General features: G+C 40.1%; 1 protein-coding gene and 1 pseudogene across 1 annotated transcript in view; one reads left to right on the top strand and one right to left on the bottom strand.

The window, feature by feature from the left end:
- Positions 1–6,553, bottom strand: part of LANCL3 (LanC like 3) — a 103,704-nt gene extending 97,151 nt beyond the window's left edge. Inside the window, exon 1 of the mRNA XM_030934749.1 lies at positions 5,622–6,553. Within this exon, the coding sequence (XP_030790609.1) occupies positions 5,622–6,194 (573 nt within the window). The 5' untranslated portion in view covers positions 6,195–6,553. The remainder of the gene's footprint in view (positions 1–5,621) is intronic.
- LOC104678247 overlaps positions 6,364–26,704 on the top strand; it is a 32,358-nt pseudogene continuing 12,017 nt past the window's right edge.

Genomic DNA, 26,704 nt, shown 5'->3' with positions numbered 1-26,704 from the left:
ACAGCAGAGAAAACAGCTGGAAAGAGCTTGGATTTGGATAACTCTCCTGAGTTGCTGAAACAATCCTGGAGTGGCCTAGTTTTCCACTCCTTGCTAAGTGAGGTAATAAATGTTCTCATTATTTAGATGACTTTTTATTGGACATTTTGTTATTTACAGCTAAAAGCATTGCCCCTTATACAGCTGCCAACCACCTGCCTTAGAAATGAGCCAAAGACCCAATTAACAACTTTGCAGTAATTTGCTGTTGTTGTTGTTGTTTTCAAATCACAGCAGGAAGATAGGTATGTCATATTGAGTATCATTTTCTATCTGATATTCAGAATTACCTTAGGTTTTCTGTTAGTAGTAGCGAAAAAGGCTACCATTGATTCCATTTAGCAGCTACTATGTGCCAAGCACTGTGCTAGGTACTTTATCTAGGACTGGTCATCACAGCAACTTCCAAACCAGTCCTTTGGCTGGGGAAATAAAATCACATCTACATGTTTCCCGCCTTACTTAAACAACTTAGCATTTCATTACAAATGTAAACCACAAACCACCAGTTGTACTTGTGACTTTGTAACCTATAGAAATCACAGATATATGCATGCCACGCTGCAGCTGTGGAAGGTATCTCAAAATATCATTGACTCTCATCACTGTTTCAAAAGTATCATCATCATTAGACCTGCCGTAAAATCTTATTTAATGTGTTAATAAAGGAGCACATATGCTACTGCTCACACATTTTAAAAATGTTTTGGTAACGGGGCTGCAATATACTTGACTTCCTTTGTAATTCTGTGCTTTTTATTTTATGCATTTAAAAATATTATTCTAAGAAGAGGTCCTATAGGTTTCACCAGACTGACAAGGAGTCCTTGGCATAAAACGGGTTTAGACCCACCATAACCAGTCCCCCTTGTTATCTTTCTTAATATTGTCAATCCACTCTTAATACAGAAAACCGGGGTCATCTTTCTAAAAGGTAAGTTAGATCAAGATATTTCCTCCTTGAAACACGAAACAAATGCAGACTCCTAACTTTGACTAACTTGAGCCTCCAGGATCTGATTTTACTCTGCTCATGTCTCCTTCCATGGTTTCAAACTCCTCTATGCCCTGCTCTCTCTGCTCCAGCCATGCTAGCCTCCTTCTGTTTCTTTGAAATGTCCAAGTCATTTCCTACCTTAGGGCCTCTTGCCCTCTGCCTGGAATGCCTGTTCTTAGAGCAGCCACTTGGTTCCCACGCTCTAGTGATAAGCCAGGACGTTGCCTCCACAGAGAAGCTTTCCTACCAAACAGCAGCCCTCCCCTTTCCCACCTGTCCTCAGTTAGTCCCTGATTACATCCTTAAGAGCACTTAACTAAAAGGACTGATGTTATTTTTTTCTTCACCAACAGACTTGTATTTTTTGTTCACTACTGAACCCAAGCATCTAGTAAGTTGCCTCACACCATGTAGAAACTTGACGTTCGCTGAATGAATGAATGAAAACCAGAACGAGTCAATGAAGAAGCTCTTATTAATCAATTTACAGGTGAGGAAATCAAGGCTCAACGATGTTAAAATATTTTTCCAAGATCACTCAGTGACAGAGTTATTCTTTTAACTGAGATCCTAGGTCTCCCCCTAATCCCTCTGCCATTGTCCGCTCCATTTCCACCAATCAGTGGAAAGTCGAATGGACCCAACATAAGTTTTTCTGGCATGATTTCTTGAGACTTCAATGCCCCGTTGCTCAAGGATATCTGCCTAAGAAATCCTTGGAGCTATTCCAGGAAGGCCAAGTTAAGTGAAAATACAGGCCAAGTTAAGTGAAAATACACATACATGTGTATGTATCTTGCCACATACACATACATCTTTTTCTTATATCTGAACCTTGTAAACATAAATACAAACAACAAAATCAAATCAAAAGAAAAGAACCTAGAAAAGGGTAAACTAAGGAAGAAACAAATTAGATAAACCCAGGAGAAACACCTACACATAAATACGGATCTACTAAGGTACTGTATGCTAGCTTATAGGGACCACAATTCTAGCCATACACTCCCTAGTAGCCAACACCAAGTGAGAAACAGAATCAGTTGCATGACATATTTTGAAGATTTTTAAAATTCAATCAATTGCCAGGAATCACACAACTATTACTGTCTCTACAATCTGAGAGCAATTACTCTTGTGGGTCTTTAGAGTGAAAGGTAGGATACAGTAATCAGCATTCTAAACTACAGACCTTTTAAATAAACCTATCAAGCTTCATAGAATGATGTCTTATAGTATGCCTTAATAGAGGTGGCAGTTATAATGCTAAAATCTATGCAGCATAGTATTGCTCGCTATTCAAAGCATGCTCTATGGACCCGCAATATCAGCATCACCCAGGAACTTGCAGCTCTATAAGATCTGCAGGTGATTCCTAAGCACATTAAAGTTTAATAAGCACTGCTTTATTGGTTGAGCTTAAGCCAAGAAAAATAATTGGAAGAAACCATAACTCATTCATTCATTCATTTAACAAATATTTACCAAAACTTTGGCAGTGGGAAAAGATTTCTTGAAACATGACACCAAAACTACCATCATAAAGGAAAATATTGACAAATGGGACACCATTAAAACTGAGTGATATTTGCAAACACACACAAAGCTGGGTATCTAAAAATGTGCCAGGCAGTCTTGGCAATGAACATCAATGAAACCAAAAATGTCTACCCTTACGGAGCTTACATTCTAATTGGCGAAGACATAAATAAACAATTTAAGTAAAACAAATCACAAAAGGAGGATAAGTTGAGGGTGGCGTTGCAATTTTAAATAGGGTAGTCAGGAAAGGCCTCAGTGAGGAAGTAAAGACCTATATGAGGCCAGGCACAGTGGCTCATGACTGTCATCCCAGCACTTTAGGAGAATGAGGCGGGCAGATCACTTGAGCCCAGGAGTTCCAGAACAGCATAGGCAATATAGTAAAACTCTTGTCTCTACAAAAAAAACAAAAAATTAGCCGGGTGTGGTGGTGCATGCCTGTGGTGTCACCTACTTGGGAGGCTGAGGTAGGAGGATCACCTGAGCCCAGGAGGTCGAGGCTACAGTGAGCCATGGTTGCACCACTGCACTCCAGCCTGGGTGACAGACTGAGACCCTGTCTCAAAAAAAAAAAATGTATATGTGTGTGTGTATATATATATACACACACACACACACCTATACAAGGTCAGAGATCTAGCTGTAAATACTTACAGGGAGTGTTCCAAGTAGAAAGAACCGTAAGAACAAACAGCCTGAGACAGGAAAGTAACTAAAACAGTAAGATGGCCAGTGTGGTTGAAGAAGAATGAGCAAGGAGTAGAGTAGGTGTGTAGGAGGCTAGATCATGTGGGGCCTTCTCAGCTATTTTTAAGAATCATAACTTTAACTGTGAGATGACAAGCCACTGGAGAAAAAGTAATAGGGAGCCACTGCAGTATGCTGAGCAGGGAAATAATATGATGAAAAGTGTCTTTTGAAATATTTGTTTCTTAGGGGTAGATGGAACGGCTTGAGTGGGAGATTCCAGCTCAAAGTATGTTGCACCAATCCCAATATATGGTGATTCATTCATTCAACTCTTTATTAGATGGCAAAGATGTGCCAAGTAATGTGGGGAGGATCTAAATTAGAGTGATAACTGAGGGAACTGCCAGAGGAATGTGAATATAAATGACATCGGAGGGGAAGAAACCCAGGACATACTGACAGATTATTTATAGAGAAATGACACAAATTCGCAATTCAATTTAATCAAGGTTTATGGATCACCTACTGAGGGCAAAGTCCTGTGCTGGCTAGGACTTGCGGGGTGGGGATGGTGTGTAAAACTTCTACTTTCCCCTCAAAGAGCTTCCAGTCTGACGTGCTTAGCCCCTGCCCTACACCTTTCAAGCCAGAAAGTCTTGAATTGCCACAGCTGCAGCTGGCACTGGAACTAACTGGTTTGCTCAGGTTAAGAGCTGGGCTTTTTTTTTTTTTTTTTTTTTTTTCTTATCCTTGAAGCTTGTTCCATCTCCTGGGAGCAGGGTCCAAAGCACCTCAACTCGATTAGCACAAAAAAGAAGATCTGGTTTGGCAGGAGGGCAGAAGAGAGGTCTTAATAAAAGTCTTTGTGGATCAGTGTTGCAGATTGGCCCAAACCACCAGTTTTTGGGCAGAGTCCTTCTGGTCTGCTTCCACCTATGTGACCTGGTGGTTATACACTGTTCCCACTCCATTCTGAAGAAATCGCCTCAAGGCATGGAAAGGGGAAGAGGTAAGATTAAGGAAAACAATTGGAAAAAAAATTTTGAAAATCGCCTGCTGCCAGACTACAAGGTGAGGGGAGCAGATGCAAATACAATGCAAATGATATGTAAATATCTCTGTGGCCTTCTGAAAGGTTTTCTACAACTGGAAGGGCATTTGAATAACTACTGGCAGTAACAGTGACTCAGAAGCAGAGTAAACTATTTCAAGACAACTTTGTGACATAGATCTTTGCTGCCCAGCTAACAGTGCACTTTCTTTAGTCATCTTTTTTCTCACTTGAATCAACCTCATCTGCTATTAAAAAAAAAAACCTGTCCGCCTCTGTAGAGGTGATCTAAGTTAATTACTCTTTTAAAACACTCTATATACCTTTAATTTTTCTTCAAACGCCTTTCTCACCTAAATAAAGCCAAGTTAAATGTGTCACTTCCTCCCTAGAACAATACTTGGCTCCAGTGGATTGTGAATGAAAGTGCCTCTCTCTCAGTTCTAGTCACTATGATCCTTCAGAGTTTTGTTCTTTTTCCTACTCCACAGGAACTGGCATATTCTCTTCTAATAACCACATGCTGATTTCAAAGTGAGTCCAGGAAAAAATATGTATGTGAAAACCAATTCACTTTTAGGAGCCACTGTAAAGTTATTCATCAAGAAAAGCTGCCTGTCAAGAAAGCTGTGGTCTCGCCCATCCTAAGCAAATATGTTTAAGTGAAATAATGCACATGCAACCGCAATGGGGTACATTTCCGGGTACATTTCCGTCTACCTTTATGTATTTTTAAAGGGGACACTCCTATCAGATATGCATTTAATAAGAGCCATGGGTTGAACTGAATAGTAAGCAAGACAGTAAATACATCAGACCCACAGCTGAGCAGTTATTCTTGGTTACAGACCCAGGGCTCCAGAAGCAACTTACCTCCACATCGGCCCCGAAAAGTTCCATTACTTTCTAGCACTCTAACATTCGAGGATGCCTCAGCTTTTGACAGCAGAGTCAAAGGAAAGGAAATCCCTTCCATTTCTGAGGTTTTCATCTTACTTGAAAGGGCCACACTGTCATCCCCCAGAAAGCTAACAGGCATCTGGAGTGATGCCACGTTCAGCGTAAAAACACGGACAAAGCGCAGACGCCGAATCTCCACAAATGAGAGACTGAAAAAGACAGGAAAGAAGACGGACAAAAGCAGAAGACAGACCTCAAGAGACTGACGAAATGCTAGCACCACACGAAGAGTAACAAAGAGATGGAGAGCAACCCGGGGCAGTGCTGCCGTAGCCAAGGAGTCCGGGGAAGGGAGGCCGGGCAAGCGGCGAGCGCCCTCCCGCGGCCGGGGCTACTTCTTACCTCCTGGGCGAGTTTCTGCTTGAGCACCAGCGCGGCACACAGGTAGCCTGCGCGGCCCACGAACAGCTCGTCGGAGCCGCACTCCAGGAAGGAGACCGGCGCGCAGACGGCACACAGAGCCCGGAACTTGCCCAGCGGCTGCACGTAGTCGGACCGGCCCAGGGCGTGGTACACGAGCGTGGCCACGGCGTACACGCCCGCGCCCCCGAGCAGGAAGGCAGCGCGGGTGTCGGCGTCCGGCTCGCCCCACTCCTCAGCGCGGGCGCACGCGTCGATGAGGCGCTTAGCCGAGCGCAGATAGCGTTCCCGGGCCGTGGAGAAGAGCGGGCTCTGCGAGACGTGGTAGAGCATGTAGGCCACTCCGGCCACGCCGCCATAAAGCCCCCCTTGGCAGCCGCTAGCCCCGGCCGTCGCCCCTCGGGCCTCCGCGTCGCCCCCGAGTGGGGGAAGCTCCTGGAGGATGCGCTCGATGGTAGCGGTGACCAAGGGCGCCACCGCCTCCTCACACTGGCCCGCCAGCAGGCTGCCCTGGTAGTCATCGAAGCGATTGGCGAAGCAGCGCTTGGTGTCCATGCTGTTACCCGTGCCCCCTAGTGCGGAGCTGAGGACCGCTTGAAGTCGTGCCCTGCAGCCCCGCACACCACCTCCGGCTCTCTGAGGCACTCGGATGGCGGTGTATGCGGCGGGGAAGGAGCGAGAAGGATGAGACGGGAGGTGACAAGAGGAGGTGGGCAAGGAGCGGATGGCCAAGTGGGGCGCCGGGCTGCCGCGAGGCTCCCGAGTGGCCCGGGCGATCGCCGGGATGCGTATCGTGCGCTCCCCTCTCAGAGGCCGCGCCCTTGCCGAACCCGCCCCCTCCTGCGCCGCCGCAGCTCGGCTGCCTCTCCAAGGGGCCGAGGTGATCTCTGGCAGGACCCACGCGGGGCCCGCGCCACTCCTCCCGCTCCGCCCCCGGCTCCTCCCCTCCTGGCGGAAGGCCGAGGACGTGCGGGATACTGATCTGGGACTCTGGGACTCAGCATAGACACACCTGGCAGTAGAGGTGACAGTCTCCAGTCCTTTGTATACTCAAAGTGTGGTCCTTGGGTTAGAAGCATCAACATCACCCAGGAGCATGTTAAAAACGCAGCATCTCAGGCTTCGCTCCAGACCTATTGAATCTAAATCTGAATGTTCAGCAAGATCCCCAGGTGATTCGCGTGCACATTAAAGTTTGAGGAGCCACTGAATTAGGCTAGAGTACCAAGACAAAAGTACCAAGAGTACCAAGACAAAACTGGCACGCCTTCTTTGAAGTTTGTATTTCATCTTGGTCGCTTCGGAGTTCTCATTATGAATGTTTCAATCCCAAAGGCTGGGGTATTTGAGCACGTCATGTTTAATGCATTAAAACGGTGAAAATACCCCGTACGGGAACTTTTTTCCCAGTTTTGATTTTTGTATTGTTTTCCTCGAGTATACAGGAGTAAAAACTCAAAGAACCACACAGGGTTAAGGCAAGGAAGGGGCACTCCCCTCCTGCCATGCGTGCATAGTAAAAGCTCAATACATATCTTGAAGTCATTAACTAGTTAATATTAGGATAAACGCTCTGTGATAATTTAATTAGGCTTTTTATCTCCCCCTTCCCTCCCTTCTTTCCCATGTTTGTTCTCTTCTGCTTTTTTCCCAAGGGTATTATGGAGGTTCTCCTATATGTCCTGAAACCTGAAACCTGGAAATAGATGGATGAATAAGAGGGACATGATCCTAGACCTCTTGGAGCTTACAATTCAGTAGGAAAAAACAGAAAATGAACAATTACAAAAGCCAGTGGCCTTTCTTGTGCTCAGCTGTTTGAAGGAATTCTGCCTTTCCCAAAGTGTTGACTCTTGAAGACTAAAGAGGTCACGTTTTCCAGAAGTATTTGTATTTTGACAGAGATTATGCAAGACACAAAGAGTAAGTGGCTCATAGAACAGTTTCTGATACTTTGTGGGGAGAGTAACTAATCCACTTACTTGAAAGGCCAGTTTGGACGCAATATTTTTTTTTCCTCAGAAGTGTTAAATGTCACCATGATTGGGAAGAAGAAATTAAATACCCTGCCCCTCCACCCTTACTTAATGTAGTCTGGGAAAGAACCTTAGTTTGCCAACATGACTGCCAGGACTGACACATCCACGTAGTTCAAGGACAGTATGGCCACCGTCCCCCTTTGATGCTGCCAAAACAGATTTATTTTTAATAATAATAATAAAAGTCCACTTTTAGGCAGGGAGCTTGATATGTTAAAGGAAGGAGAGGCATCAAGGAACCAAAAGGAATGTTGAGTTTCTCCTTGAGACGTCCTTCCTCATCCCTCAACCATAACAGGCATTAGAGGTGATTTTTGTCCCCTCAGACAAGGAAACATAAAATAAAGCCTTTACCGGCAGAAATGAAGCCTTATTCCACTTCATTCCTTCACACGTCCCTCACCCTTGTCATGAATCTAGAGGCAACTCTTAACTCTGACTCTGATTATTCTTCCAAACACTCCATCCCAGAGGTAGCGCCAGCAACAACAGGGATCTGCTAACTGGCTTCAAAATAGAACTGTATATAAATGCGTCTCCAAGAAAAGGAGCTCTTCTGCTTTTTCCCAGTTGTGTCATCTGTCCATTGCCCCAAAATGCTGTATAAAAAGCAATCACAAAATCTTATAGCATATGACAGTAAGTTTACTGTTCATGCATCTGGGATCTTGGCTGGGCTCATTCAGGTGTCTGGAGGTCAGTTGGGTCATGCTTGGGGAGACTGAGGTGACTGGGCTGCGACCAATGTCTCTTGTCTTTTAGCTGGCCAACGCAGCATGCTTGCATGGCAATGGCAGAGGGGCTGAAGCAAAAGCAGAGATGTGCAAGACTTCTGAGGGTCTAGTCTCAGGACCACACACTCTTTTCTGCCTTAGTCTATTGGCAAATCACATGAGGAAATATAAGGTGTTTTTGTTGAACTTCAAAGTTGCATGACAAAGAGTATGGATACAGGGTAGGGTGAAGTGTTAGGGTTCTTTGAAACCCCACCCCTAATTGTCCTATACTTAATTTGCATGCAGCGTTATTTATTTTAATACCATTACTTCACTAGAATATACTCTCCATGATGGTAGGGCTTTTTCTTGCATTTATTTACTGATATGCAAGAGCATAGAATACTCTCTGACTATACTACAACTACTACTACTACTATCACTACTACATGTATTAGATATTTACTAAACGTTTATGAAATAATGAATGAATTACCATGAGAGTACCATGAGAGACTTAAGGTACCTTGAAGTATAGAATACAGAGTGAGGCCTTTTTTGAAACCTCAACCTGACATGTCTAAACTCCTCCTATATTCTTGGATCCTTTTCCTCTTGTGAGTACAAAATGTAAACATTCTGCGGTTTCTGCTCTTGTCTGTTTCTCTATAAGATATAGTGACTTCTATACTTTATCTTGAATTCAGGGCCTTCACACATTCTACTTTTGCTAACTAACCCTGTGCGGCAGCTTATATTTTTCCAATATGGCTACAACAATATCTCCTATGCCACATGTTCCTCTACAATCCATGTGACCGTGACATTCCTCTCATCAGGAGGGAGGTACATGTAACCTCTTCTGAACTCTGGGTGGGCTGATATCTCATCTGTGACAAATAGAATGTGATGGAAATAACACAGTATGGCATCCAAGGCTAAATTATAAAAAGTAATGCAGCTTCCATCTTAAATGTTGCAGCACTCACATTTGGAGCCTTGGGCTACCTTGTAAGAATCTGACTACCCTGAAGCTGCCTTATCGGGAGGAAGCCCAGACAACACGAAGAGGTCACTTGGAAGTGCCTGGATTGACAGGCCGAGGACAGCATCAACTGACAGCTATGTGAGTGAACCACTTTGGATATATCCAGTCCAGTCAAGTCTTCAGATTACCACCATCCTAAACTCTTCCAGAATTCCTGACCCAAAAAATTACAAACAAAAATATAGTTGTTATAAGCCTCTAAGTTTTAGGATAATGTGTTATGGAGCAAGGTAACTGGAATGTCCTGCTAGCTTCCCATAATCCAATGCTATGGAAGTCCACTCTAATCAACAGTCTACACTCAACAGGGCAATGAGCAGTTAGGAAGATAAATATTTTAGAGAAATCTGGAAGACAGAGAAGTATGCAGCCACCCGAAAAGATGTGTTCTGAAATAACAATTCCAATTGGATTCTTTAAAAGTAGTGATGACCCCACAAGAAATATGCAGTCTGTACAAAATCTTGCCAAGGCCATTTATTTTACCATTATCTGCAAGATTTGTCCTGATAGTCACAGAATTTCTAGCAGCATTTGCTGACAGGCAGCTCCCAACACATGTTTCTGTGATCTTGCTGAATTGCTCAGTTCCCAGTTCTTCTTCAGTATGTCCTTATTATGCAGATTATGCAAAACTATGGATGGAAGAGAGTATTAGTGGGTTCATCAAGGAAATCGCATAAAAATTATGCAAAACTATCTAGAAAAGAGAGTATTAAAATCAGGGTTTCTCTTATGCAAATTATTGCTCTCTATGGGTGAATATGAAAAAAATCAGTAATTGTATAACTGTCAAACCTTACCAATTAAGGTTTAATACATTTTGTGGGTAATGCATCCTAGAAATGCTTTCAAAAGATTTTCCAAAGTTTTGCTCAAAGGGTGCATCCTAGAAATGCTTGAGATAACTGAATAGTGCTTTGTTCATTCCTTACAGCATATCCTCTGTGGAGACTCATCCCTATTTTATTAGATTAACAACATAATTGGAAATTTTCCCTAATTCTGCTCTTTGCTTTGCAGTTTTCTCTCCTTGAAATCCTCTTCAAAAAGTTACCTCATGGCTTGCCTCTTCACCTCTCTCTCAATGAGGTTGTCTCCAACTTACTATTCTAAAGTTATTACCCTTCCACCAACCGTGAGTATCTAACGACTATATATTTTACTTATTTATTTTGTTTCCCATCTATCTCTCTCCACTAAAATTTAACCCCCAGAAGAACAGGAATTTTTGTCTGTGTTGTTTCCTCTTCTATGCTCAGCATCTAGATCAATGCCTGACACATGATATGTGCTCAGTTGATATTTATTGATGTCTGTGACGCTCTTCATAATGTCAAAATTTTCTATCCATCCACGGCTGAGTTTTGCTGTCTTTTAGCTGGACAACCCCAGAGTGCTTGTATGGCAATGGCAGAGGGGCTAAAGCAAAAGCAGAGACATGCAAGACTTCTGAGGGTCTAATCTCAGGACTGCACACTCTTTTCTGCCTTAGTCTATTGGCAAATCACATGAGGAAATATAAGGTGTTTTTGTTGAATGTCAAAGTTGCATGACAACGGGTATGAATACAGGATAGGGTGAAGTATTGGGGTTCTTTGAAGGCCCACCGCTAATTGTCTTATACTTAATTTGCATGCAGCATTATTTATTTTAATCTCATTAGTCCACTAGAATAATTTCCTGACCAGTTGCTTGATTATACACCTCTGCCAAAAGCAGCCACAGAAATGTGCATTCTAACATAGGATTTGATTCTCTTTATTGTCTTTTTTTCCCTCTACTTCCAATGTTATCAATTTAGGGCACTTTGTTAGCCATTATAGGCTAATCATGATCACCAGTACACGTGTAATCCCAGAATTAAAAGCCATCTGAAATAAGCAAGCAAATTTGCACTCGCCACTCCACCTGAAGGAGGGGCAGCCAAGTTTGATTAGGTCACATTGGCCGAGAATGAGCAATGGCCCACACCTGAGCTTACTGAATATGAAGAAAGTATATGTCAATTATACCTTTGGGTATTACAATGTGTGTGTATGGATGAGTGATTTGAATGACTTATAATAAAACATTGCTCTATGGGACACTGCTAAAACAGGTATTTCTCCCTTGTAAACTAATGCATCTGTGTAAGGTACATTAAATTGGCAAGTGGGGATGTATGTGTTCCTTTAGGTAGAGTGATTTAACTGGAAACGTTTAACAGCTTCCTACATGTGGTCATTTCTAAGATTTTCACCAGCATTCAGAAGGACAGGAGGAAAAGAGTGATTTTAAATTCCTATAGTGGTATAGTTCAATGGCTATTAAATAACCTAACGATAGCCTAGTGTTGATAATGCATTAACATATCTGCTTTTTGTCTTATGGTACACTAATATTTTTCACTTGTACATTCACAGTTCTCCTTATTGTAAAAAGTTCCAATGTCAACAACATAAGGTAGAAGTAATTCTCGTATACAATTTTTAGACATTTGTATGAATGCAAATGGTGGTATTTAAAGAGCAGATATGTTCCAAATAATTCATAAAGATTTTGAGTCTGGAATGGCCATGGTCACGCTTAGCGAGCTGTTCTCAATATGAGATGACTGCTCAACAGGACTTGACCCAGCATTCTCATGAGATACAGTAAGAGGCGATAACCAGAAAAACACAGGGTCCATAATCCAAAAGGTAGACAAACCAATTACCAAATGATTAAACAGAGCTAACTGCTTTAGGATGGCAAGGATTAACAGAATCATGGAGCTGGAGATCATCTCCAAGAGATCATCTCTTTATGCCTTTCCTTTAACAATAAGGAAACCAAGGTCCATGGAAATCATACAACAGGGAATCGCTGAAAGGCTGTTAAGAGGAGAGTCGTGGGATCACATCTGTGCTTTAAAAAGATCAGTTTTCTTGAAAATTAGAGAACATATTTGAAAGGAGGCTGATATGTCAGAGTGGTAAGTAGAATAATCAAGAAATGAGGAAATCTGAACTAGGGCAATAAATAGCAGGAAGGGTGGCAAGACTTGAAAGAAGTCGAGAGATCTGAAGCGAGCAGGTTTACAGGGTTTTATGAGCAACGGGCTGTGAGAGTAAAGGAGGATAAAAGTAAAAGATTATGGCTGGTTTCTTCTCTGGACAATTGGACCAACAAAAGTACTATCCACCATGCCAAAGAATACATGCAGTGGAATAGATATGAGGCATAAAGAAGAAGGAAAATAGCTAATTCAGTTTTAAAACCTGAGTGTGTCCCATGATGTAAAAAGAGAAACAATAAGGCAATAAAATGTTAACAATATGTCCTGAAGGTTAAAAATTCAGTACAACTGATTAAAGGAGGTTGATAGAGGTGAGCTTTGGAAATTGGTTAATATAGGGATAGTACGGATAAAGGCATGTAGCTAGACTTCAGAATGAGGAAGCTTGACCACCCAGTTTTAATGGCCTTCTACTATCAGCAACATCTTGAGTTTATTTGGAGAAACCACCATTCACCATTCCTAGAACATGTGATTTAAAAGAAGCTACACCATTCCATGTCCCCAAGGGGGAGCATATATCCCAGGTCTTCCCAAGGAGAAGCAATCCTGAACTTTCTTGGCTAAAACCATTGGGAAAGCTAAGATTGCTAATGTAGAAAGATTAAACCTACAGCTACTGCTGGCCCTCTTATGACTGCAAGGAGAAAGCACGCTGAGGATTAAACCACACACAGGAAAGCAGAACTGAGTAATAAAAAAAGTATGACATGCTATAACAAGATGTCTTAGAATAAAAAAGAAAAATAAAATAATAAACCAATAAAACAAAAATTATAATAAAAAAAGAAAAAAAAGTATGACAAAAAGTGTGACCCATGACATTATCAAAATGCCTGCATCTGGCCTTACCTGAAAGACTCTTCAACTATGGAACCCAGTACATTCCTTCTTTTACTTAAATGGGGGTATGTCACTTGCAAAAGAAGGAGACCTGGAATAATTCAGGGTTTTTTTGTCCATTTGAAGTAGTTTGCTGTGATTCCATTAGAGAAGCTAGGTAGGCATGGACGGGAGCAAGAAAAAATATTTGCTGAAGTCACATTTGAGATGATTATTGACAACAGAGAATTCTATGAGCCTTTGAACAATGAACGAGTGGAGGTATTGAAATGAGACTTGAGGTCAAATTCCTGCTCCACCAAACCTCACTGTGTGACCTCGGGAAAGTTATTTAACCTTTCTAAGCCTTGGTTCTCTCATCTCTAAATTGCTAAAGACAATGGAATCTTTCTCAAAGCACGGTTAGGATAATGCCTATAAAGGGTTTAACTTGATGTCTAGCTCTGAATAAATGTTAGCATTTGTCCAAAATCATTATTATTCTGTGTGGAGTTGCTTTGAGAAGTGGATTATCACTGCCTGCTTGCCGCCTAACCTCTTGCATCCTCCTCTTTTTCTAAGTTGGTTCTCCTTAGAAAAGAGTCATACGTTTTTGGTTTGTTTGTTTTGCTTATTCTTTCTCAATGATTCCTAAATAAAATGTGTTCCATTTACAAGCCTAGCTATTTTTTTAGGGTGACAAATTCAACTTCTAAGGTGAAAAAAGAAATCATGTTGTGTTTTTCAGCTTTTATGTGATCACTGGTAATAAAGATTCAAGTTGACAAATTCTGTTGCTGATGCATGAGACAGAATAAAGTTAATCTTTTCAAGGCTATCTGGTTCTGTGGCAGTAAGAGTAAACAGGAAAGCAAAAGCATGTGACAGAAAGCTATGTGGGTGAGCAGATCTGCAAAGAGAGGATAAGCAGACAACGTCTGAAGGGGGACTCTTAGTTGTTTTCAATCTTTTAAGTTCCACAGAAGTTTCCCATAGTTTATCTTTACCAAGCTCTCACAGCTTTGGGGGAAAAAACCTCTGCAAGGTGTCCTTGGATATTTAGTTATTTGAGCTGCTTCTGGAAAGACTGAACAAGAAATTTGCTTTATTTTTGGCTAGAAGGTATACAAACCAAACTTAGTTTAAAAAGAAAATGACTGAATTCAGTTTCTAATTATATTTTTCTCTTTCAATTAAGATGTTCCAGAAAATTATTAATAGTATATTTCTGTGTGTCATCCAAATGGGTGGCTTACTCATATTTACTTGAAATTCACAATTAGAACCTCCACATAACTCAATCTCCAGGCCACCACTACTCAGTAAAATTGGTTTTTATTTAGATAGTGACATTCAGCACTCCCCCACACCTTTTTTGGTCAAGAAACTGCACAGTTAGATTTTGAGTTTTGCATGAGACATACAAAATTTGAATTCAAACATCAGAGTACTAGTGATGCAGAAGTGGTAAGTAGGTCAGTACATATAAATGGTGATTGTAAAGGCATTCAAAAGATCGAGTCTTTTAAAAAAGGGAACCTGGAGATAAATCAATGGAATAGAACATCGTAACAGTCTAATAGGCTCCTGCTTCCAGAAAAATGTCATGGAAGAGTAAATAAATTTATTTTGTCTCAATATTTATTTTTAAAACTGAGGTCTATTATCTCTTCTAATGGTTTTCTTTCATTTCCCAAATGATTAGATATAATCCAAATGATTAAATATAAATAAAGTGAGACCATTTATTTAATACAAGCTGATCCTTGTTTCTGATACAGGCTAAGTACACAACCCAAAAAAGAGAGATGTGGAGTGTGAGGCTAGCTAACAGGTTACTATCCAGACATCTCCTCTGTTTTTCCTAATTAACCAAAACAGCATGAGGCCCATTATTTTCCTATGGGTAAAACAAAAAATAAAGAGGAGGATTTTCTTTCCTGGGAATTATATTTGTATATATGCTCATTATTATTTTAAAGTTCCTCTTTTACATAACATATTTGGGGAAAAAATGCGCTGAATCTTAGATTTATATACTCCTAGATTTGTAAAGTTTTAAAGTATCATATTATCTACCACTTAAAGCATGGATCTCTTTGTATCCATTAGGATTAGATTTAGCTGCATCAAAAATAAAAATGCAAAAAAATTGTAAGCACATAGAAGTTTATTTCTCTCTCCTATTAAAAAAGCCCAAGGTACAGAGAGTGACATCATAAAATGGCAAAATGGGAAGCATTAGATCCTCCTTCCTCCCATGGAGACAGATTTGGCAATAAAACATGGACTAACTCCCTCTGTGAGAAATCCAAACACTAGTTAAGGGGCTCTTGCATGCCAGACAAGTACAAAGCCAGTCACATCCAGGCCTGTATGAAAATTCATGGCACTCATGCTATAATCTCTCCCCCAATAGAGTGCCATATGTTTGGGAGAAAACTCCCAGCTTCTAGTTTCTAGCTTCTAGTTTCTGGAAAGGGAAATAAAAGACTGGGCTGTACTTCCAATGTTTTTACTTTCCAGGGGCTGGATGAGGAACCGGCTTTTGCCCACCTGTCTGGGAGCACTAACAGGAGCAGGCACATTCTTGATACCTGGGGGGCCCTGATAACAAAAGAGAGCTGTGCATCGTGCTGCTGCTACCCAGGACTCATGGTACAGCAGATAGAGGTCAATAGAGGTTGGCAGTTTCTTCTTCAGGGAGAAATAGAACAGTAGAGCATGTGTTTAACATCTGGTTTTTCATGGGGCTGCCTGAGATACTGGTTTCTGTCTAGCTTGATGTGGGGAGCTGACAGAATCCAGCATACTTTAGATACCTGGGGTTCCACTAAAAGTAAAAAAGGACTAGGCTGTATGGTCATGTTTCTGCTTCAGATGACCCATGGTGAGACAAAAAGACACAGAAGGAGCAAGAGATTACAAGCTCCTCAGAACAAAAAACTGGCAAATCCCTCTAATTAGGAATCTGCGCACATGTCTAGAGAAGACACATTCAAAGAAAAGACTTGAGAGGCCCCCAGAATCTCTAGCCAGGCTTATTGGTTAAGATCTTTCTATGTATAAAGCTAATCCTTAAAGACTGGGAGAGGTGGCTGATTTTTCAAATACCCAGATATCAACACAAAATCACAAAAAGTACAAGACACAAGGAAAAATGGCCCAATGAAAAAAAAAAAAAAAGAACAAAATAAATCTCCAGAAATTGACCTTAAAGAAACAAAGAGATATGAATTACCTAAAAGTGAATTCAAAATACCTGTCATGAAGATTTTTAATGAGCTCAGGAAAATGATGCATGAACATGACATTTCAAAGTAGAGAGAATTAAAAAAAAAAAAGAATGAAGGAGAAATTTTTGGAGCTAAAGAATGCAATAACTACAATGATAGAAAAAAGTCACTAGAAGGGCTCAACAGCTGACTTGATCAGGCAGAAAAAAAGAATCAGTGCACTCAAAAATGGGTAATCTAAAATTATGCAATAAGAGGAACAAAAAGAAAAATGAATGAAAAAGAATGAACAATATCTAAGGGTCTTGTGGGGCACTATCAAACAGACCACTGTATGCATTATGGAAATTGCAGAGGGGAAAGAGAAAGAAAAAAAAAACCAGTTTATTTAAAAATTAATTGCCCCAAACTTCCCAAATCTGGGGAAGAAAAAAAGACATCTAGATTCTAGAAGCCAATGGATCCCAAAAAAGATGAATACAAACAAACCCATGTAAGATACATTATAATTAAGTTGTCAGTGTCAAAGACAGAGAATTTTTAAAGCAAGAGAAAAGCGATTTGTCCCACATAAGTGAACCTCAATAAGACTCAGAGGATTTCTCAGTAGAAACCTTGCTGACCAGAAGGAGTGGGATGATATATGTACAAAGTGCTGAATGGGGAAAAAAACAAAACAAAACCTTGCCAACCAAAATACTATACTTAGCAAAATGTTTCTTCAAAAATGAAGGAGAGCTAAAGACATTCCAAAATAAACAAAAGCTGAGAGAGTTCATCCTCACTATACCTGCCTTACAAGAAATGCTAAATGGAGTCATTAAAGTTGAAATAAAAAATGCCAAGCAGCAAAATGAAAGCATATAAAAGTATAAAGCTGACTGGTACAGTGAATATGGATAAATACAGAATATTATAATACTGTATTGGTGGTGCACAAATCACTTTTAATTGGAAGACAGAAGTAACAAAGTATAAAAATAACTGTAACTATAAAATATATTAATGAATAAAAATATTTAAACAAAATAAGATTCAACTATATGCTTTCTACAAGAGACCTACTTTATACTTAAAGACCCACATAGGCTGAAAGTGAAAGGATGGAGAAAAGATGTTTCATACCAAATATTATAAAAATGAAAACACAACGTACCAAAACTTACGGGATCTAGCAAAAGCAATACTAAGAGATGCTAAAAGAAAAACTATAGCTGAATTAAATTTAAAAAGAGTTTAATTGAGCAAAGAACGATTTGCAAATCGGGCAGTCTCCTGAGCCAGAGTAGGTTCAGAGACTCCAGCACAGCCAGGTGGTAGAAGAAGATTTATGGACAGAGAAAGGAAAGTGACATACAGAAAACCGAAGTGAGGTACAGAAACAATCAGATTGGTTACAGCTCATAGTTTGCCTTATTTGAACATGATTTGAACAGTTGGCCAGGTTTGACTGGACAAAACTTGGTGATCAGCAGAAAAGTAGGCTACGGTCTGTACACAACTCCATTTAGGTTATACTTTATGATGTACAGAGAAACCTTTAGGCTGAACTTAAAATACATAAGGAGGCAGCTTTAGGATAAACTTGAGTTAATAGAGATAAGTTGATAACAATACATGCCTGCATTAAAAATGAAGAAATATCTCAAATAAACAATATCACTCTACACCTAAAGGGATTAGAAAAAGAAGGACAAACTAAGCCCAAAGTTAGCATAAAGAAGGAAATAACATAGACCAGGAATATATAAAATAGAGAATAAAAACAATAGAAAATATCAATGAAAAAAGATTTAGTGTTTTTAAAAGATCAAGAAAATTGGCAAACCTTTAACTAGACTAAGTGAAAAAAGACACAAGATTCAAATAAATAAAATCAGAAAACGATGAGATGGTGTTACAACTGATGCCATGGAAAAAAAGGATTATTTTTATTTTTTATTTTTTTATTATACTTTAAGTTCTAGGGTACATGTGCATAATGTGCAGGTTTGTTACATATGTATACTTGTGCCATGTTGGTGTGCTGCACCCATCAACTCGTCAGCACCCATCAAGTCATCATTTATATCATGTATAACTCCCCAATGCAATTCCTCCCCCCTCCCCCCTCCCCATGATAGGCCCCAGTGTGTGATGTTCCCCTTCCCGAGTCCAAGTTTCCTCGTTGTTCAGTTCCCACCTATGAGTGAGAACATGCGGTGTTTGGTTTTCTCTTCTTGTGATAGTTTGCTAAGAATGATGGTTTCCAGCTGCATCCATGTCCCTACAAAGGACGCAAACTCATCCTTTTTTATGGCTGCATAGTATTCCATGGTGTATATGTGCCACATTTTCTTAATCCAGTCTGTCACAGATGGACATTTGGGTTGATTCCAAGTCTTTGCTATTGTGAATAGTGCTGCAATAAACATACGTGTGCATGTGTCTTTGTAGTAGAATCATTTATAATCCTTTGGGTATATACCCAGTAGTGGGATGGCTGGGTCATATGGTACATCTAGTTCTAGATCCTTGAGGAATTGCCATACTGTTTTCCATAATGGTTGAACTAGTTTACAATCCCACCAACAGTGTAAAAGTGTTCCTATTTCTCCACATCCTCTCCAACACCTGTTGTTTCCTGATTTTTTAATGATTGCCATTCTAACTGGTGTGAGATGGTATCTCATTGTGGTTTTGATTTGCATTTCTCTGATGGCGAGTGATGATGAGCATTTTTTCATGTGTCTGTTGGCTGTATGAATGTCTTCTTTTGAGAAATGTCTGTTCATATCCTTTGCCCACTTTTTGATGGGGTTGTTTGTTTTTTTCTTGTAGATTTGTTTGAGTTCTTTGTAGATTCTGGATATTAGCCCTTTGTCAGATGAGTAGGTTGCAAAAATTTTCTCCCATTCTGTAGGTTGCCTGTTCACTCTGATGGTAGTTTCTTTTGCTGTGCAGAAGCTCTTTAGTTTAATTAGATCCCATTTGTCAATTTTGGCTTTTGCTGAAAAAAAGGATTATAAGAGACTACTGTGAACAATTATATACCAGATCTCACAGGTATTTGAGGATAAACCCATGGCTGGACTCAGCTGTAAAAGGTCTTATCTGAGATCCCTTGGGGAACAGAGCTCCATCAAAGCCAATCCAAAAGGCCTGTGTAGAAAGAATTATTCTTGCTGCACTTTATGCAAATAATCAGGCCAAGCATAAGACTAAGGTCTGTTTTAAAAACCACCAGTCCTATGATGATTTGCTTTTTTTTAACAAGCATGAGGACTGGAGAGAGAGAAATTATGTTCCAAAACTTATCATACATTTGTCATTAAATTCTAAACTCACTAGTTTTTAAGTTTTCACTTGCCTTTTAGACTAACCCTGCTTGTTCCTGTGAACCAACCAGCAATCTCTGGCTGCAGCTCAGAAAGAACAAGAGGGATGGATAATGTAAAAATCTGGATCAGTATTCTAATTCCGAGCAATTATCCTGCAAATCCTGCCAGGGGATTGGAGTCAATAGGATGTTCATCACTCAGAGATTTCCTTTTGGGAAAGCAAGAACAAGCCAGCTAACAAAAGACAAGCACCATGCACCCAAATCCTAACAAGCATAACTCTAGCCACCAGGTGTTTGGGTGTGTCACAGGACATCCTTTTCTCTCTCCCTTGTTGGAGGAGGACTCAGTTCCACAGTTTCACCTTAGCATTCAGCTTATGATAAGGAGTCCGTGCAACACCCCCATGAGATACATTTTTATCCCAAACTAATTCCAAGCTTTGAGTCAAAGCCCTAGGAAAGAAAACTGGATCTAAGGGATCCAGAGGCAGACGACAACAGAGGTTAAAAGGCATAGTGCATGTGAGTGTGGCTGATTCCTGCTGATTAAGCCAAGCCCAAGCTTCCTGTCTCATGGATAAAGGCCACATTAGTATCCATGGCATAAATGAGGTCTAGGGAATTCAAGGCTACTGACAGCAGGGAAGATAGGGCACACGTGGGAAGGAGTGGATGATTCCCACCCGTTCGACCCCCTGCTTCATGGGTGCAAGTCGCTTTTACACTCATGGCCCCATCTGCCAAGGTTGACAGGTCTTGGGGATACAAGGACAGAAGAGGGAAAGAGGACTCTCTTCCCTCTCTCATTCAGGTACCACAGGTATCTGTTAGGCAGAGAAGAGAACTAGGGATGCCTGCTCCCCTCTTTCTATATGGGTAGCCATTCATCTTCAGTCTGTACCCCTTTCGAATGCATCCTGAACCCCTGGGACTCCTTTGAAAAAAAATACCTTTTTTTTTCTTCTCTCCTCCTCTGTCCTCTCTTCACTGATAGGTAATTGTGTCCCCGTACTATGGAACACTTCCCTCAGATGCATCCTCCAAACTGGAAAGAGTTAATTTCCTAAATTCTAAACTGATTGGCTTGGGGTTGGGCTCAAGGGAGGGGGAACCGAGAAGCCCAACATATTGGCAAAAGGGTGAAGTTTTTTACCAGCCGGGCATTTGGCCTCCCTGTCCCCATGCAAACTGGTAAAAGGGCTTTATAAGTTTAGAGCTATCCTTCCCCTTCCCCTTGTTTCGTTTTGATACATGCTCTCCTTTTTTTTTTTTTTTTTTTTTTTTTTTTTGAGGAGGAGTCTCACACTGTTGCCCAGGCTGGAGTGCGATGGTACAATCTCAGCTCACTGCAACCTCCGCCTCCGGGGTTCATGTGATTTTCCTGACTCACCCTCCTGAATAGCTGGGATTACAGGCACACCACCCGGCTAATTTTTTTGTATTTTTGGTTGAGACGGGGTTTTACTATGTTGGCCAGACTGGTCTTGAACTCCTGACCTTGTGATCCACCCGCCTCAGCCTCCCAAAGTGCTGGATTACAGGCGTGAGCCACCGCGCCTGGCCGATACATGTTTTCTAATAACCCAGTTTGTCTGTTCTTACCTTCAGGCCATGAAACTCCAAACTGTCATACAACCAGAGCCTCTGACGATGGCCCCTTCTGCTGGGAACCCTTAGATAGGCCTCTGAGGGCGATCTGACTGCCGTTTCCCCAAAACAGCGCCCCCCTTCAGCAGGAAGCAGTTAAGATCGGTCTTCGTCCTTATCCTTATTCTAACAGCAGTTAGATGTACTTCCTCAGAGAGGGGAATGAGACAGCCAGGTGGGAGGGGGTCCCCCAGGAAAACACCAACCAGCCTGCGCACTGGGGTGGAGACACAGGAGTTCGCGCCCTTTGCAACGGAGAGAAGTCTGGCCCCACCTCTTCCTGTGTAGAACCTGGGATTTAAACAGCATGAGGTGGGAAGTGCACGGGCAGGAACTCTGGACTTGTGGAAAGTCCCTCTTCCCCCTTTTTCCCTTTTCACCCAATAAGATTCTGCTTTACTCAGCCTTCAAACCGTCAGCAAGCCTGAATTTTCGTGACCGTGGGATGGACAAGGAGCTAGTCTTTAGCTGAACTAAGGACAAGTCCTGCAACACTGAGAGCAGATGCTGTTGGCGGGGCATATGATTGTGTTGTATGTGCAGGTATTGTAACATTGCTTAGCATTCCTGAGTCCTTAAGTCACTGTCAAGGACTAAAAACTGCGATGATGACTGGAAGTATCTCTTCCACATCCAAAATAATCTATTTAGAATCGCTTCCCTAGTTCACCAGGTCTCTATCAAGTATCAGTGCTTTTAGTTCCTTCCAAATCATCACTTTGACTTCTAAACCAATGTATTCCTGAAATATGCTGTAGAGAAAAACACAGTTTCCTCCATGTAGGTCTCCCTCCTTAAGTTTGTCTTCCTCACATCAAACATCTCTAACATTTAGAAAAAGACAATAGTTTGTAAATGAATCCAGATGCACAATTGTCCAAATCAGGAAAATAACTTCCTAAATCATTGAAAATAACTTCCTAAATCATTATTCATTGATAAATATGTTGACCAAATCAATGTAAATATTTCAGTTGATCAGTTTGTCTACAGAGATTGTGGCTACAAAATGAAAAATCATATTCAGCTTATTTATATGTTATAAATGTAAAAGGAGCAACGGAAATAGCAATCACAATATCCTATGCAAAACCAGAAGTCCACTTCATTTTTTCCCAGAGGCACTGGTTTTTAGACTATGGGGCTGATGTTCCTAGCCATGTTATTAAGTATAATTGGTTAGATTACATTCTAAATTAAGCCAGTTCATTGGCGTAAACTCTGTATGGGACACTTGGCATCATAAAGCTCTTTCACAGCTGGATGATGTAGAATATCCTTCAGACTCTTTTCTTTGTAAGGAGTACTGTTAGGTCAAATGAACACACAGATAGTAATATAACATAATACTAGAACTATTTTTATAAAATCACAACTCAATTAACATTTTGTAAAAGGTTCAATAATATCTTAGAAAACTGTGGTGCATTCACATGTGTATTGAATGCATACACTTGCCTATACATATTAGGCTTTGATCACTAATGTCAAATTCAGCTAAACTTTGGACCTTTATGTGAATTGTGGTATGAATATATATGCGTGTATACATACATAAATATATGTGTATATAGATACATATATGTTATTCTTAAGAGTTGTGGTTTTAACATAAAATTAACAACCTGTATTTCTTTTTTTCTTTTCTTTTCTTTTTTTTTTTTTTTGAGATGGAGTCTTGCTCTGTCACCCAGGCTGGAGTGCAGTGGTGTGATCTCGGCTCAATGCAACCTCTGCCTTCTGGGTTCAAGCATTTCTCTGCCTCGGCCTCCCGAGTCCCTGGGATTACAGGCGCCCGCCACAACGCCCAGCTAAATTTTTTTTTGTATTTTTAGTAGAGACGAGGTTTCACCATCTTGGCCAGGCTGGTCTTGAACTCCTGACCTCATGATCCACTCACCTTAGCATCCCAAAGTGCTGGGATTACAGGCTTGAGGCACCACACCTGGCCAACAACCTGTATTTCAAAATTGAGGTTAAAATGGTAACAATCTGTCTGTAAATAATACTAATATTGCGTATTTGTGCCTGCTCTTCCAACAATGTTGGACATTAGCTGAGAACATGGCTTTTAACTGGTTATGTGTGTATGCATACAGTACTCTGTGAATTGGAAATTCTGTAAAAGATGCAAATTTTGCATTAGAAGCCAAGGAATAAGATTAAATCAGCACTCGTGGACAACTGAGATTATTGATTATTCTACATTATTCATATCCATGATATGAAGTGATTCTGGAATTATTTTGCTTGCTACTAGAAAATAAGCTAAGAGTAATGACAATTTGTTAAATGCATCTATGAAATTCCATCAATAGGAAAGTGAGAGCAGTCTTTTTTAATTAAATCAGAGGATACGGCACAGTAACATTTACCTGTCCTCAAAGTTTTATTACTTTATCAACACACAAAATTGCCAAGATTTTAGCCATTTGTGAAGTCCTCTAGCTATATACTAGGGAGTGTCATTTGTACCTGAACCACCTTATAAAATAGAGCTGCCTCTGCTCGATTATTTTCTAAATATTGCAATATATTTATATTTGTGAATTGGAACAATGGACCAGATGACAAATATGCATACAAGGAGACAAGAATACTGTCATATCTTTCTGGAATTTATACCAGAAAATAGGACAAATCTTCTAGAAATATGAAAAATATTAGCCTGACACTGTTCATTCTTACTTTTTGAGAACTTGTGTAAGTCATTTGTTCTCTTTTTGCCTCAAGTTCTTTATTAATATTAGTAGTGCTGGAATATATCCTGTCTGAGATACTGTGATCAAATTACTATATATCCAAGGATTTCAGCCCTTGGCTGTGAATCATTATCAATGGGAGGAATTTTGATTCTGCAGGCTTGGGTTAGAACCTTGGCATATATACTTTTAAGATGGGCCACAAGTGATTCTGATATTCAGCCAAGGTACGGAATAATTCTTCTACGCTTTGTGATTCAAAAAACAAAATGGAAATCTTTAAGTCTGTATTATTTCTTATTCCTTAACTATATTTTATACCTTGCTGAGAAAAATTGTCAGTGGGTGTAGCAGTGGTAAAATTGCTGCAGTGCATATCATTATAAGACAAGATATGTACATTGTTACTGGTAGAAAACTGATAAAAACGAATAGTGTATTAATCAAGATTCTACAGAAAGATAAGAAAATATGTGTGTGTGTATATATATGCGTGTGTGTGTGTGTGTGTATATATATATAAAGGGGGATATATAGGATAATAGGAAATAAGATTTATATATATAGAAATAGAATAGATACATATATGCTTGCAGATAGATAGATAGATAGATAGATAGATAGATAGATAGATAGATAGATAGATAGATAAAGAAATTTTAAGGAATTGGTTTTGCAACTGTGGGGGTTGGCAAATCCAAAGTCTGCAGAGCTGGTTATGGGTTAGAAATTCAGGCAAAAGTTGATATTGCAGTCTTGATTCTAATGGCTGGAAACTCAAATGGATTGCTGTGTTTCAGTCTGGAGGGAAAATTCCGTCTTTTGGGGGGAACTTTTGTCTTTTTCCTAAAGGCCTTCAACTGATTGGATGATGCTCACCCATCCTATGCAGGGTAAATCTGATTTATTCAAAGTCTACTGGTATAAAATATTAAATCACATCTAAAAAATCCCTCCACAGCAACATCTAGACTGTTTGACCGAATAATTGGGCACCATAGCCTAGCCAAGTTGACACAGAAAATTAACCATCCCAGAAAGTAAACTTACCAAGAGCTAATAAAAGCAAAAGAATTCCAAAGTGGGTTGGATCAGAATGAAAATGATTGAGTATCTGAGAAAGGCTGGCAGGTGCCACATGTGGGTGGAAGAGGCAACAAGGTTGCAGATAACATGAGTCTGCTGGAGGGTGAAAATGGTGTCCTGAGTTAAGTCTGCAGTAAAGGTTATAGGTAATGAAGAGCAGGCAGAGGCACACAAAGATGTCAGAACTGGGATTATTTCGACTCCATTAAACCAATGCACTTCATCACAATTGATTTTCATTGTTTATTTTAATTTTCTTGTATACTTATTCATTACATGCTACTCTGCTCAGAGCATTTTGACTTCCTTGAACATTTATTTATTAGCTTGTTGGTGTTGGTTTTGCTTGTCAGCTACATTATTCATTTCTGGAGTAACACTTCATACTAAGGCGGTTGTTGCTTGTTGATTGAACAGGCCAGTTGTAATTTCTCTGTACTCTATAGTGATGTCAGTTTTCTTTAACCCAAGAAGGACTGTTTGCACAAGTAAGTTGCTTTCACTCCTAGTTTTTTATCACTGCCAGTCAGGTACTCACCAAGCTTTGTATCTTCTTTACTCTTCTATCATGATGTCATTATCCTGTGGGCCTACTAGTTATGTACATGTATCTAAGTGAATTATTTTGTCCACAGGCTCCACTATCTGATTTTTACCTTCCCATATAGCACTTGCTAAAATTTAATTTTCTCCAAATTTGGTGACTTTGGATAATACCATAACTACTGTGGTTTTTAAACTCTTTGAAAGTCTTTGGGGCCTATAAAAGGCACAGGGCTTTAGAAAAGTAATTCTCACCTATTGGTGTGTATAATTTAGAGACCGTGTAAAATGTAGATGACTGGCTCCACTTCGAAAAACTTACGTTTTACTATGTATGGGGACAGAGGGGCCATAAGTATGCATTTAAAAGAAGCTACAGCTTTCTCTCTTGTATGATTAATAGTAATTTGCTGATAATTTGTCATGATGCAATATATAGTCTAAAATGGAAACTTTTTATTTTAGAATAATTTTTGATTTATGAACCAGTTGCAAAGACTGTATAAAGCATTTTCATGCACATTTTGCTCAGCTTCCCCTAAAATTAATATCTTACATTGTACATGCATTTAAACTAAAAAATTAACATTGACATATTACTATTAACTAAACTTCAGACTTTATTCAAATTTGTAAATTTTTTATACCCATGTCCTTTTTCAGTGTCAGGATACAACTCAGCCTACCACATTGAATTTAGTTTTCATGTCTCTTTAATCTAGTCTGTGACTGGTTCTCAGCCTTTACTTGTTTCCCATGACCTTTATGGTTTTGAGGAGTACTTGAGAATTTTGTAAAATGTCCCTGGACTTGGGTTTGTTAGATGTTTTCTCCTCAGTAGACTAGGATTCTGGAATTTAGAGA

This window comes from Rhinopithecus roxellana, chromosome 7, assembly GCF_007565055.1.
Source record: "Rhinopithecus roxellana isolate Shanxi Qingling chromosome 7, ASM756505v1, whole genome shotgun sequence".
NCBI classification, from domain to species: domain Eukaryota; kingdom Metazoa; phylum Chordata; class Mammalia; order Primates; family Cercopithecidae; genus Rhinopithecus; species Rhinopithecus roxellana.
Note: the sequence above shows the minus strand (reverse complement) of the source record. Positions and strands in the feature narration are given on the sequence as shown.